The sequence below is a fragment of the Rhinopithecus roxellana genome, chromosome 4, assembly GCF_007565055.1.
Source record: "Rhinopithecus roxellana isolate Shanxi Qingling chromosome 4, ASM756505v1, whole genome shotgun sequence".
NCBI lineage: Eukaryota > Metazoa > Chordata > Mammalia > Primates > Cercopithecidae > Rhinopithecus > Rhinopithecus roxellana.
The window spans coordinates 152,809,135-152,823,946 of record NC_044552.1 but is presented as its reverse complement, the minus strand read 5'-3'; the positions used below and the strand labels follow the sequence as shown (position 1 = coordinate 152,823,946).

Sequence of the window (14,812 nt, the reverse complement as noted above, 5' to 3'; positions counted from 1 at the left end):
GGTTTAATTGGTTATAATTAAGTTGAATAGTTTGCTAACACTTCATGGGTGATATCTGTGATTCCCACTGTTGAGGCAGAAGAATGGGGTCCGGAGGCAGGGACCACAAGGCCAGTTCACCCTGTTAACTGTGACGGGAAATACCCTCTCCATAGGGGGTACACCAAACAAATGACTTTGTAACTTTACTTCATCCTCTTCATTTACATAAGGTGTATACCAGGTAACCAATGGAAACCTCTAGAAAGTAAACCCGAAACAATTCTGTAACGGGGCTCCTGAGCCCCTGTGCTCAGGCCCAATCCCACCCTGTGGAGAGTCCTATCATTTTCAATAAATCTCTACTTTTGTTGCCTCATTCTTTCCTTGCACTGTTTGTGCGTTTTGATCAATTCTTTGTTCAAGAAGGCAAGAACCTGGACACTCGGCACTGGTAATACTTTCAGTGATGCAAAATTAAATCAGCTCACCCCTGGGGGGGTAGGTGGCCACCACGTCCTGTTACAGGTACAGTAAGCTTTCCCCTTTGCAATTAGCAGGGATCCTGCAGGGTGATACATGACTCATGCAACTCCCCAGATCCCTGAGCACCTGCCACCTGTGTTCATGCTCCTTGCCTGAATCCTTAAGTCAAGGGAGTTTGTAAATGTCCATTTCTTCCACATTGATGGCTATCATTTCTTCCCTATTGTTGAGATGTCATAATGTCATTCTGAAAAACAGCTTTTCCTCATCAATCTGGTATGTAATCTCCTAAATTGGGGAATATTTTATTCTATAATTACCACTTTTGAAGTAAGGAATTGGTGTAGTAGTCACCTCTAAAACCACTTAATGAATTTATTCCTTCTTTTCATTTTGAACATTATGATAGACATGGATTTTCTTTTTTTAATGTAATATAAACAAGCACAGTCCTTCTTCTTCATAGGTTTGTTGAGAATGTATTCAACATATCATATAATTCACCCTTTCAAAAGTGTATAATTTGTGGTTTCTGATTCATTCACAGAGATTTGTAGCCATCACCACTATCTAATTTTAGGACATTCTCATCACCCCAGAAAATACCCCTCCACATGTGCAGTCACCCCCAGCCCCAGCCCTGGGAACCATTCATCTACTTGTGTGTCTCTATGAATTTGCCTATTCTGGACATTTTACGTAAACTGTGGTCTTTCGTGACTGGCGTCTTTCACTGAACAGAATGTTTTCAACATTCATCCATATTGTGGCATGTATTCATTATTCAGTTTTTAATAAATCGTATTCCACTGTATGGCTAGGTCCACTTTTGAGTGTCCATTTACTCAGCTGATGGTCACTTAGATTCTTTCCATTTTTTACATGAGTAATGTTTTGGTGTGGACGTGTGAACATATGTTTTTATTTATCTTTGTATATTCCCAGGAGTGGAATAGCTGGGTTATGTGGAAACTCAATTTTTAACATTTTATGGAAAGCTTAAAAACTGTTTTCCAAAGTGACTGCATCATTTTGCAACCCCATGATGTATAAGGGTTGTAATTACTTCACTTCCTCACCAACATTTGTTATTGTCTATCTTGTTTATTTTACCCATCCCAGTGGGTGTGAAGTGGTATGTCACTGTGGTTTTGATTTGCATTTTTCCAATAACTAATGACTGTTGAACACCTTTTCATGAATTTACTGGCCATTTATGTATCTTCTTTGGAGAAAGGTCTATTCAAATCCTTTGTCGATTTTTTTTAATGGGGTTATATGTCCGTGAGAGCTCTGTATATATTTTGAATATGAGTCCTTTATCACATATAGGATTTGCAGATATTTCATCCCTGTCTACTGAGTTGGCTTTTTACTTTTTGATGGGTTCCTTTAACTCACAAAGGATTTTAATTTTAGTGAACTCTGTCTTATTTATTCTTTTGTTGCTTGTAGCATTGTTGTCATAGCTAAGAAGTAGTTGCAGACTCCACTGGTCACTTGGGCCAGGTTTCTGCTAAAATGCCATCTCATCCATCAGAGGTGTCTACCACTGTCCATCAGCCTCTGTCCCTTCCCTTGCCCTATTTTTTTTCATTGCTGTTGCCATCACCTGATACTTTACATAATTATTGCATGTTCATCATCTGTCATTCTACTCAAGAACACACACTCTTTGACAGCAGAGTTTTGATTCCTGTTGTGCATGGCTGGATGCCTGGTGTCTGGAATAGAGTGAGGCTTGTTATGCATTCCCTACAGCTGAGGAAATTATAGGCAAACAAAAGACAAGGCAACTGGCTCACCAGCAGAGCTGCAGCACAAAATGCCACGTCCTATGAAGCAAGGAAATTGGGCAGCTGGGTTTCTGCTAAACACATTGGAGGAATGCAAAAGAAGCAATAAAAAAAAAAAAAAACCCAAAGACAAAGCAGACATCATTATTAAAGACCATGTGTCCAAGGAAGACTTTATGAATTGAAAATTATTTTACAGATAACAGTAAGTATCCTGGCAGAAGAGAGCAGCATCCCTGGTGTGGTGGTGAATTTCACACATCAACTTGACTGGACTACAGGGTGCCCAGATATTTGGTTAAATATTATTCTGGGTGTGCCTGTGAGGGTGCCTCTTGATGAGATTAATGTTTGAATGAGTAATGTCTTTATCAGCTTGGACTGCTGTAACAAAAATACCATAAACAGTGTGGCTCATCAGTTACAGAAATACATTTCTCACGGCTCCATGGGCTGGAAGACAGAGGTCAGGATACCACCATCATGGTCCAGTGCCAGGGAGGGTCAACTTCTGGACTGCAGACATCTGACCTCTCCCTGTATCCTCACATGACAGACATAGAGTGAGCTAGTTCTCTGGCCTGGTCTTATGAGCTCTATTATCATGACATAATTACCATCCTAATGCTTCTCCTCCAAATACTATTGCATTGGGGATGATAGTTCAGCACATGAATCTTTTTCAAAGAGGTCACAAACACTCAGACCCTAACAGGTAGAACGAGTAAAGCAGGTTGCCATCCCCTGTGCTGGCCCCAGTCAGTCTGTTGGTAGCCCTTAATAGAACAAAAGGAGGAACGGGAGACAATCTGCTCTCTGCTGCAGCTCAGACATCACTCCTTTCTTGCTTTTGGACTGGAAATCACATTGTTGGTTCTCTGACTCTCAGGCCTTTGGACTCAGATTAGAACTTCTCCCAGCAGCTTTCCTGGGGCTCCACTTCATGGATGGCAGATCATGAGACTCCTCAGCCTCTGTGATTGTGTGAGCCAATTCTTTATAATACATCTCACTCTCTTTCTCTCTCTCTCTCCCTGTCCAGAGATCCCAGACTATATATATATATATACACACACACACACACACACACAAATATGTATGTTATATATACATATATATGTGTGTGTGTGTGTGTGTGTGTGTGTAGAGAGAGAGAGAGGGTAAGAGAAAGCTAATACACCTGGTTAGATTCAAATGGACCATGAAGGTTGATACTGTTTGGCTGTGTCCCCACACAAATCTCATCTTGAATTGTAACTCCCACAATTCCCATGTGTCATGGGAGGAACCCAGTGGGAGGTGATTGCATTACAAGGGCGGGTGTTTCCTGCGCTGTTCTAGTGATAGTGAATGAGTCTCACAAGATCTGATGGTTTTAAAAACGGGAGTCCCCTGGACAAGCTCTCTCTTTGCCTGTTACCATCCATGTAAGACATGACTTGCTCCTCCTTGCCTTCTGCCATGATTATGAGGCCTCCTCAGGCATGTGGAACTGTGAATCCATTAAACCTTTTTCCTTTATAAATTGCTCAGTCTCGGATATGGCTTTATTAGCAGTGTGAAAACAAACTAACGCAAAGTTACTAGGCTGTTGAATCATTGGGTAGGTGTAGCACTTTTCTTCTGAAGGAAAAGCAACTCTTACAAAAAAAAAATTAGCAATTCCTTTACTGTGGAAAAATTAGCCACTGATAATATATGAATAATAGCACCTTGCTGTGACTCAATACTGTAATGCATGTACTTACATATGAAGTCTGCAGTAAATTCTGTGTCATTTCCATTACATAGTCATCAGTCACCAGCTTCAAGTTAAAGAAATCTCTACGCTACTAGAACCGAGAATGGGAGAGGCAGAATTGGCTACACCTGTATAGCAAATATAGAATTCACTGGTCTCAAATGCAAATGTAAAAAAAAAAAAAAAAAAAAAAAAAAAAAAAAAAAAAAAAAAAAAAAAACTACTCTTCTAGAACTATTTAATTTGCCTTGAATTCCTAATTTCTCTATTTAATTTGATTTGAATTCCTAATTTATCTAATGCAAGAAACTTAATACAGTCATCATGTTCAGGAAAATTCTCTAAACTCACTGCTTCTTGAATTCATTTAGGTTTTTAAATCATTTAAAAGCCTTTTCCCACATTCTTCTCCCGCCTGAGTTTTAGGTGTGAGTTTGGGGAAGTTGGAGGTTGAATGTGGACTCTGGAGCAGGAGTAAGTTAAGGGCCCTTGCCTTGCTGTGTTGCCCACATGACTGCCATTGCAAGGCCCTTGCTGGCTCTGGCCTCTGCCACCTGTCCTCACTGATGTACTGTGTGTCAGCCTATGCTTATCTGGGCCAGTGTTCACTGAGGCAGTGTGACCCCATTGGACCTCAAACCCATGGCATTGTGGCCATGAAGAACTGGACCCCATGTCATAACCATGAGTTGATTCCCTTTGGGGCCACTGCCTGCACAGAGCTGACCGTCAGACTTGGTGCACCTGGTCACCTCTGCTCTTGGTCATTTCTGTCCCCTGCCATGTAGGACTGTTCATGGAACTTTGGGATGTACCACAGGCTCTGAGCTCTACAACAAAATCAGGCACAAGGACCCTCTGAGTTAGAGTCTGTGCACCTGCTCTGGCAGTTTTCTGCCCTTTCTATTCCCACGGTTCCCACCTTGGGGGAAAGCAGGGCTGGGCCTCTTTTTGGAGGCAGCCTGTTGTGAATTACCTTCTTTCTCACATTCCTTCCTTCCCCAGTTCAGGCAACCCTCATTGCTGGGGGCTCCAGAAAACCCATCTTGTTTAAGCCAGATTGTTAGCTTGTAAATACGAAAACTTCTCCCAATACTTCATCTACTGTGAATTTCCAAATTGTATTTTGAGAAAGAAAAGTGGAATGCTGTTTGTTTCTTTCTCTTAGACTTCCTACTCTTGCACCCATCCAGGCAAGGAGTGAAGAGGAAGGAGCATTGCTTGTGAAGAACTCAATGCTTTGGGACAAGGATCTTGACTGATAACTTGAATGTTTTATGTGCCTTACTTTAGTCAAGATGCAACCTTTACCAACAGGTACTGAAGCAAGGAGCATTTCAGGACATCATGGAGCTTACAGATGGAGTCTCAGAGCCTTGGTGGGCTCAGGTACGTACCCCTACATCCTCATTTATCAGCTACTGAACCGCTCTGCAATTTCATTTTTCAGATTTTTAAAAGAGGGGCCCTCTTACACGTAATTCATAGAATTGTTGTGAGATTGAGTTCAGATGAGTAGGACACAAGAGTGCCTGCAAATAGGAAGTGCTGAATAGATGTTAACCTCTATTATTTCCACCTGGGCAGGGTGCACATCACAGCCCCATTTCATCATGCAGGGGGGTCAAGGGAGTACATTCTGGGGACACATCACTGACTGGCAGAAACAGGCTTTCGAGGAGATTCTCCAATTTATGTTTTCAGAATGAATTGAACCAACAGAAATCAGAGTAAAGTCACCCCAGTAGAGAGAATTGTATGTGACATTCTCTAAAGGACATGGGATGCTCAAGGAATGGTGTGACTTCCCCAGGACTGAGCCACAGGCCATGGCAGGTAGGAGGTCACCTGAGTGCCAGCTGAGGCACTTCAGCAATGTGCTATTCTGTAGTAAGGAAGGGCCCAGTAGCAGGCTGCTGGCACTTTTCTGAAGGGAGAATGTCAAGAATATTGCAGGCACCTTAGCCAACTTCTATTTTAAAGCAATTAAAAAAGATGAGGTTCAGCATGAGGAGGCATGATAGCCTTCTTCAATTAACTGGAAGATTGTCAGGTACAAAGGAAGTGGACTTCTTGTGTGGCTGCAAGCTCAGAACCAGCATGTTGGAACAAAAATCATAAAGCAACAGGATTCAGTCCAACTTTGGATAGAACTTCCTGGCAACTACAGCTGTCAACCAGTGGTCTGTTTTGCCTCATGGTAGAATGTTTTCCAATTCAGGAGTGGTTTGTTGAATGAGTATCTATCAGAAATGGCAAGTTAGGGATTTTGCATTGGCTGATGGGAGATTGTACCCATGACCTCTCAGTCCAATCCCTAACATTCCTGATTTCACAGGCATAACCCTGTTATGCAGGAGACTTAGGAAACAGGGTGGTCTGATACTTTGCTTTTTTAGGTGATGCAAAGTAAAGCAGGTAAACGTTTTCTTAATGCATATGAATATGTTTGTATACCTTAGTCACTCTGTATGTTAAAATGTTTGAATCTGTTTTATTTTTAATGACTACTTACCATGCTCTAAGGTCATCCTTTTGAGCAGGAGTTCTAATTAGTGACATAGACATCAAAAAAGCTGGACATTATCTGAATATATACAACTACTAGCTAAGAATTTTGAAGTTGATATTTCAAATAAATTCCTGATTTGATTCTTCTGGTCACTATCCTTTGCTCTTCATTGTCGAGGAAACGTCTAGATCTGCCGTGGAAGGCGTTTTTTTATTTCTGATAGTGGGCGAAGGGTGTGGGAGAGGAAAAAGCTGTAGACATGCAGGGGCATGCTTCTGTTTGGTTTCTGTCTCATTAAGCTCAGTTTCCTCTTACGATAATTGAATCAATTGCGGGTTTTTGAAATTAAAAATTGTAATTAAATATCTGAGATCTTCAGGTCTTTAAATGTGTGCTTTCCCTTCCAGACTGCAGTAACTACGATCATGAAAACAGTCCTTACAGAAAGGCACAAGTGTACAGGAATCCATGGCTAAGTGACTTTGTCTTTGGCAAGATGAAGGTGTGAGGGCCAACCCTACAGAAACATGACATCCTGTCCTCTGCTTCTAATCTCTTCTCCTTCCATTCTTTCCTTCCACAAACTAAGTGCCTAATAAAATGCTTGTTGAATAAATATTTGTTTGGTAAGTGTTGCTTTTGAGGATTCTTCTTGCATTAGGAAATACATGTGATGGAGAAATTTTACTCTCCTCAACACTGTTGCATTACAGTTGATGGAAAAATCAAAGGTATGCACAGTTAAGATGAGGATTCAAATTCAGATCAGCTTTACAGAGTGCCCATCTGCAACTTGAATTACTAAATAACTTTATGGATATATTAGCTCATGAAATTTATTTTTAGCGCAGCATTTTGTTTCACGGGAAATGAATATTTAACAAAAATCCTGTCTACTATATGTATAGTGCTATGCATCCGTAGGGCATTCCATTAGTAAGAGTTCGGTGTTGGAGAAGAATTCCTTTTCTTTCTAATTCACAAGGCTATGGACACTCATATGTTTAAGCCTCTCACATTTAGCTCTAATATGTTTAAGGTTAGGGAGGATCAGGGGATAAAATTTAACTTTTTGGTCTTACATATTTATCATTTGCCTACTCATTTGATGGCAAGCAGAGACAGTCAAAATAAAAACATAATTTCTTTACCCAGAGTTTTAAAGATCATGAGTATACTTATCACTGTGTACCCAGTATGTGAGGCTTTTAGCCCTGAATGTGTTTTCCTATAGCAGAAAGAATCCCAACACATACACACAAACACACATGCACCACTGTGTTTTGTCCAGCACTTCTCTTTTCAGGAGGGTGTGCATTTAGTGAGTGTGCATTTGCATTGTTGACGTAAAGACTCCGAGGGCCAGGGAAGCTCCCGGGGTAGCCTGCGGGTTGGCACTCAGGGCTGCTGGCTCAGTAACCTGAAGCCATCACTGCAGCACCACGGGCTCCCTACACACTATCTGAAACTTTAAAATTACAGAATGGACTCCGAGTTAGTAAATCATAACACTTAACATTTTATATTGTTTTGTGCTGTCTGATGGAAAATGGGTGAAGCAAACAACACACGTTAATTCAACGTAAACTTGGTGTTTTCTAGGCAAACAAGGCCGAGTGTTTTCAAATGACCTTTTGTGAAATGTCTATTATCTTCCCCACAAATGAGAGCAAGTGATATACATGAAAGATATTTTAAAAACTCTGTATTCAATTATTCACACCAAATGATATCCATTAAAATTATGAACATTTCTAAATATATTTCATGTATCATACATATATATATTTTATGTGTATAATTACATATCAACAAAAGAATTCTTGCTGCTTTAACCATGTAAGTAAAACAAAGATTTTGCAATATAACACTCATATATGCATATATACTGGCTGTTTGAATTATGAATTTATTTACAACTTGCCTAGATTATAATAAATGATTACCGTTCTATTATACAAACATAACAGTGTTTTTTAAATACAAAGACTGCAAATGAATACATGAAAAAATTACACACATGTACAATATTTATAATTTATAAATGCAAAGTTAAGACCTCTTTAAATTATTGCACTTGCGCATTTTACAAAGATTTTTGTCATACATATAAAATCATTTTTTAAAATTTACTAACTTATCAACTATGATAAAGTTAGATACCGTTAACTTGAAATTCTTTCTCCTTCCAATAGAGAGCCTATTAAAATTCTGGACACAGGTTCATTGACTCTACAAGTCAGTTCTTTATGAGCATTGTAATTTTGACAGCATATAACCTGTATTACTCTCCAGTAGTTTTTGGTCAGCAAGATTATCAACAGCAAACTCTCAGATGCCTTAGCTACATATGGGTCTAGGATCTCTTTTGTTCATATGTTCATGTAAAGAAAGCCATCTTGTCTTCTCAGGAAGAATGAAGATGCTGCATTTGTACAAATGTTGGTAACTATTTCACAGTGTGTTGGGCAAGCATGTAATTTCAAATAGGTAGGGGCATTGTACAGAAACACCTTCTCTGGGTAAATCTATTACACTCTCAACTTGCACACGAAATGAACACATAGCATATACACCATACGACAGCTCATATGGAAAATAATATTCCTATATATCATTTATATAGGCTATTGGAGATACAGCATAGGACTGGGTATTAAGGTGAATAAAGAAAAAGACAAAGGCTGTAACGCCCATGATATAATATTTCAGTTGGGCTAGAGTATTAGATAATACACTTTTAGAGCTTAACTTACAATCGAAACAAAACCCTTCTACTTAAACTTCTGCAAATACACAGTACCTCAAAGACATCAGAGGAAAAGGGAATTGTGTAAACTGACTTCCCTACTTAGTAAGCCCTGGATTCAGCTGTAAGTTTCCACCTTGGTCCTGAGGTGGCATTATCCTTTGCCTCACAGGGCCACACCTGGCTCTGCGTGCCACTGATTAGTTTTCTCCCACTTGCAGGAAAGGGCAGGTGGGCTCTGTATGGCTTCGCAAGCCCTGCTCTCCATTGCTGGGTTGAGAAGAGAAACATCAAGTGAGGACAGCATTGCTTCTTTGGATGTTAAATGTATTTCTTGGGTAACATTAATGTCTTTCTCTTTGTTCTATCTTCTTAATTTAGAACCAGCACACCGCTGACACGTTTTAAATTTTTCTTGTTATTTTTATCATATAAAATGCATCCAATGCTTCAGACAACCAAAATATTCCGTTGGAAAAAAGACAAAAAAGTGTGCACTGCGTTGGATATTACTAATTTAAACAATATAAATGGTTAAAGAAGCCAGCAAAATGTGTATTGGCTAAATACTTATGCACATGTCAAGATCTCACGGCCATGCGCTGAAAGCATGGGGAAACTGTAACGGATGACATACTTGGCTGATCTACATTTTACATCATTTAAAAATCAGCTCAATACTTGCAATAGAAGAGATCACTATAGTGACTAAATGAATAGAGTCTTTAAAGAATTAAATCCTAAATAAAATCTGCAAAGTGTCAAAAGCAAACATATGTTTGAAATATGTAAAGACAGAAGTGATTTTAAAAATCATGCTTAGGTACCTGAAACCCCAAAAAATCATATCATAACCAATGTCACAGTTCTCTGAAGTTCTTGCCGAAAAGACTGAATCTGAACAGTTCGCTGGTTATAGTCACCAGGGTATATGTCAATGAAGTCAAATAAAGGACAGAAATCTGATGAGGAGAGGATGATCCTATTCATTCAACTTGATAAAATGAACTGTGAGTTCCTGTAAATATTTTCAATTATAGTTAAGCAAGAAAAGCAAAATAATAAATACATGAATGAAGAAGTAAAGTTGCAGTATTTAAAATAAAGGCACAGGCCAAGGCAGGTGAATAATTTAGTCCTATTAAAGCTCAAACCTTAATTTTGAGTTAAAAGACAAGAAACACAATACCCAAACCTAAACCTATTAAAAAACCCAGGTATCTAAGGATTTATGCATCTATTTATATCCTGTACAAACATGTCTCGTACACACAAACATACCAATAAAGAAAAATTAACTGAGATTTTACAAAATGAAAAAAATCTAAAAAGCATGCCAAGAAAGAGGAAACCTATATTGAACAAATGTAGTTTCCAATTAGTTGTTTTTGTTGTGGTGAGAACGAGTCACCTGGGGCACCACTAGAAACATCTGTACCTTCCTTTTCCATTGAAGAGTCAGGAATGGGAACGATTGTGTCTAATATTTTGGTCTTTTTTGCAAGATGGGTTTTTCATACACCTCTTAGAGAGAAGTACAGCTGGGAAATGGACCAGAGTCTCTGCCCTATTAATAGGGCAATTTTTTAGAATTCGTTTCCACATCCATTGTATTTCCTTTGACCCTTTTCTAATTAATTAATTCACATTGCCTGAATTCAATATTTCATGGTATTGGCAGGCATTTATGTTGCCAAGGACACTTTTAGCTAAAAAACACATTCACTGTGTCCAAAAAGATAATGGAATAATTGCATATGACCATAAAACTTGTCTATTATAAACCAACATAACCAATATAAGTGTCTGCAAATTGAATATCCTACATATGCTCATAGCTGGTTACTAAATTTATACTGGATGGAAAATTTGGCACAATACACAATATGACCTTAATAGGAACTCATCAAAGCTGTTGTTAGTAAAATCCATCTCTTGGCTTCTGGTGTCACATTGTTCTTTTAAGAAAAGGTCTGGGAAAAAGACAAGAAACAGAACCCAAAAGTCTGTCTCCTAAAACATCTGACAAAATACAAAAATACTCCTAACTGCGTGTTTCCCAAAACAAATTATTAACTAAATATCACTGCATCCCGAGTCCTTTTATTTCAGGTAAATCTGTGATTACTAAGTAAATCTGACACAAGCAGTATTGACAGTTTATATCAGAATACAGTCTTTTGTTCGTGCTGTGCTTCTATGATGACAATATTTCACAAGAAATTAACCAACCAGTAAATCCAATCACAGTTCCTTTGGGAAACTGTTCTAAATAGAGATTACATAATACACTTGACCATAATAAATTAAGAGAATTTTCTGTAATAACCTAAAAATGTAAATGTAGCCATGAGATTCCTACCGCCATAATTATTTTCTATATTAAAAAACAGAATTCATACATTTAAAAAAAATTCTTATAATTAAACAATAATCTTAAATAATATATCCCTTCCTGAAATTCAGTCTCCAAGTTAAATTAGATAATTAAATTAACTTTTGTGACTAAAGTTGTATTTGGTAGAATCCAGCTTCATAAATTTGTATGCAGAAAAATATGTATCTTGTTCAAATGCAGTTATATGAATACACTAACACAAAAATGACACTTTCTGGTCAACTGTCAAGTAATATGCATTTTCCGTTAAGAAAAATCATTGTTCTTAAAGAATGGGAGAATGGGGTTGATTTATATTTTTTCCTACATGTTTGCTTCTCTCTTCCTCTTTCCTTCTGTCTCTCGTGCGTGTGTGTATGTGTATGTATCATATATACACATATGTATATGTATGTTTACATACATGAGTGTGCATCCTATATACATCTATGTGTGTGTTCTACATATATTACATCCATCCATATATATATGTGTGTGTGTATATATCTAGCCACAGTGGTATTTCTATCTCTTTCGTTATTACATTTTACCTCATAGTGTATAATGAAAATAGCAAATGGAGCTCCACGTAGGGAAGATGGCAACTTTCAGAAGCCCACAAGAAAACTGAACACATAGTGTTAATTTTAAAATAAGAACAGTGCTTATGTAGAGCCAACTCTGCCACAACATAAACCATGTTGTAGAAGCCTCTGATTTAATTTTGCACAAACCAGGCTCATATGAACAAAATGCCTATGGTAGTAAATATGTAGAAGCATATTTTTCCATTTTATTAAAATTGATATTCCAGTTTCCTGCCACATGAAAAGTGAATATGTTGTTATGATTGGCCTGTCACTTCCTGAGTGAGTCTCTGTCTAATTCAGGTTTGGAGATTACTGTGCCATTGTGCTGAAAATCTTTAAAGTATTAATATGCACCAGAAGTGACTGCTTTACAATCTTTGTAGGAAGAGGTGCAGAGGATTACTTTTGTATTTTTGAAAACACTTACATTGTATAGTAATACTAGTCAACCAAAAAGCTGTATAGAAGAAACCATTGAAACCCACAGGCTTCTATGGAGTGATTTGATCTGTGAGATGAGTAAAGAGAACAGAAAGAAGGTCCAACATCATGGTACTACTTTCTGCTTCTGTTTCTGTGCTATGGACAGAAAGCTCATGAAATATGACCGTGCAGCATGTGGAAAGAGATAAATGAGAGGTGACTGCAGCAGGTCAGAGTAAAATTACAAAGGACACATTTTATGGTTTGATGTTTAAAAGAGAAATGTATGGTACTTTAATTAAACAATGTTTAGAATAAATCTTTCATTGTGAATGAGAGTCTAAAATTCTGCAGTGACACAAAGTGACACTATAAAGGAATCATTATGAAAAATGCACCCTTTATGTCCATAAGACTTGTCCATTCAAAAAATCCTGATGCCTTTGCTTTTATTTTGTTCTTTACGCAAAGGGTCCAGTAAAACTGCCAAGACAACAACAAAAACAATTTCAAAAACTGACATCTTTTGAATTGCTACTTGAAGTTCTGAGATTTATTGAAAGGTATACCTCATCTCTTCTCAAAAGGACAGGAAGTCTACTTGTTTCAGGGTTAAATGTATTCATCTCAGCCCTTTAGTTTTAACTTAAAGAATTATGTTTAGCCTAACTAAATTCATGAAGCTCTGAAATAAGAGTCTGACTTTTTGCCATCATTTCTTACTCTGTAACCTCAATGACATTTGTCCTGAGGCTGTGGACTACAACTCAAGTTAATTACAAGTAGGTCGTACATGAACATTCACCATTCACAATAGTAATGTGTAAAAATTCCTATTTATAACCAACAACATCAAAGCAACATTGATGTTAAAGCCCAAGTACAATACCATAATAGTACCATGTTAAACCCTTATTAGAAAGATACAATGGAAAAGTACCCCTTCTGAAGAATTTTTGTCCACTTCCTTTAAGGCCTCAGCAATATTAGCCTATTAGAAAAGGCTGGTTTGCAAGTCAAATGGAGTCACTTGGCCAGCTGATTTCTGAACACGGGGGTGGTCCTGGTTACTCAGTGTCTACGATGCCTCACAGAAGAGACTGGCAGGAAGTCCTCTGCTTGACTTACTTACTTGATGTTACCTTCCTGAAGAAGTTTGTACCCCAGTTACCAGGTATAGATTCCCCTCGCCCCCACCCCCCAAAAAAGGAAAAAAATGTCAAAGAAGCAAGATGAGGATCTGTAGGTGGGACAGCGTGTCGGGGTGACCAGTGCTCAGTCTTCAGATGCAGCTGCCTTCTGAGCCACGGATGGGGATGAAATCCAGGTTGCAGTCTCCTCTCCTCGAATCACCTTCTCCCACTGATTGAGATTATCCCTAGGGATAAAAGATGCAGTTTCAGGGGAAGCTGAATAAAGGATTTCTGGACTTTTTCTTGAAAACTAACCAAACAGTCCTGTGGCATAGCTCTGCACAACAGCATTGTGTGGGGCCCTCCGACATGGTTACCAGCATGACGTGGCCAGGCGGGCTCCTGTGATGGCTGCTCAGGAAAGAGATTCAGAGGCGCCAGAGGGTCGGGGCACCTTGGTCCACCCGCTCTGGACCGCGAAAGCAGCAGAAATGCTAGGGCTCAGCATACGTCCTTTCTTAGAAAGGATTAACTTGAACAGGGAAAGAGCTCTAGGTTTTACTACTGAGGAATATGCAGGATCACGGAAAGGAGGAGGTCCCAGAGCAGTAGGAACACTCGGTGACAACAGGGATCTTCCTACTGAGAAGTGTCGACAGAGTGTCTCCCAGGAGGCCTAAACCTCACCATCTTGCACTTGCTCTTATTCTGAGCAGTGTGTCACATGTACAAAATCATCCTAAGTTACACCTGGCACAAACTTCTGAAATTTTCTTGTTATAGTAAAACCGTGTTAGTGCTCTGGTAAGTCCTCACCTAAGGCAGTCTCATTTCTCGAGTCCTCTAATCTTTCTCTCTCAGTGTCTGTAATTCAAGTGTCACAGGCATCGTAATCTTCTCTAACTGTGTGATCACAACCACTGCAAAACCATCATCTTACTCCCCACAGTTACCCCGGCAGAGCTCTTAGCCAAACTGCTGCAAAACCATCTTCCTCTACACGGCTACCCCGGAAGAACTCTTGGC

The 14,812-nt window shown here is 38.8% G+C and overlaps 1 protein-coding gene across 9 annotated transcripts in view; it reads right to left on the bottom strand.

Moving 5' to 3' along the window:
* Nucleotides 1-8,202: 8,202 nt before the first annotated feature.
* PDE10A (phosphodiesterase 10A) overlaps nt 8,203-14,812 on the bottom strand; it is a 362,722-nt gene continuing 356,112 nt past the window's right edge. For 5 of the 9 annotated variants that reach the window (XM_030929478.1, XM_030929471.1, XM_030929470.1 and 2 more), the window contains one exon: nt 8,203-14,031. In XM_030929478.1, coding sequence (XP_030785338.1) covers nt 13,929-14,031 — 103 coding nt within the window. In that variant the 3' untranslated portion in view covers nt 8,203-13,928. The remainder of the gene's footprint in view (nt 14,032-14,812) is intronic. The other 4 variants (XM_030929473.1, XM_030929477.1, XM_030929475.1 and 1 more) reach the window with 1 other exon arrangement.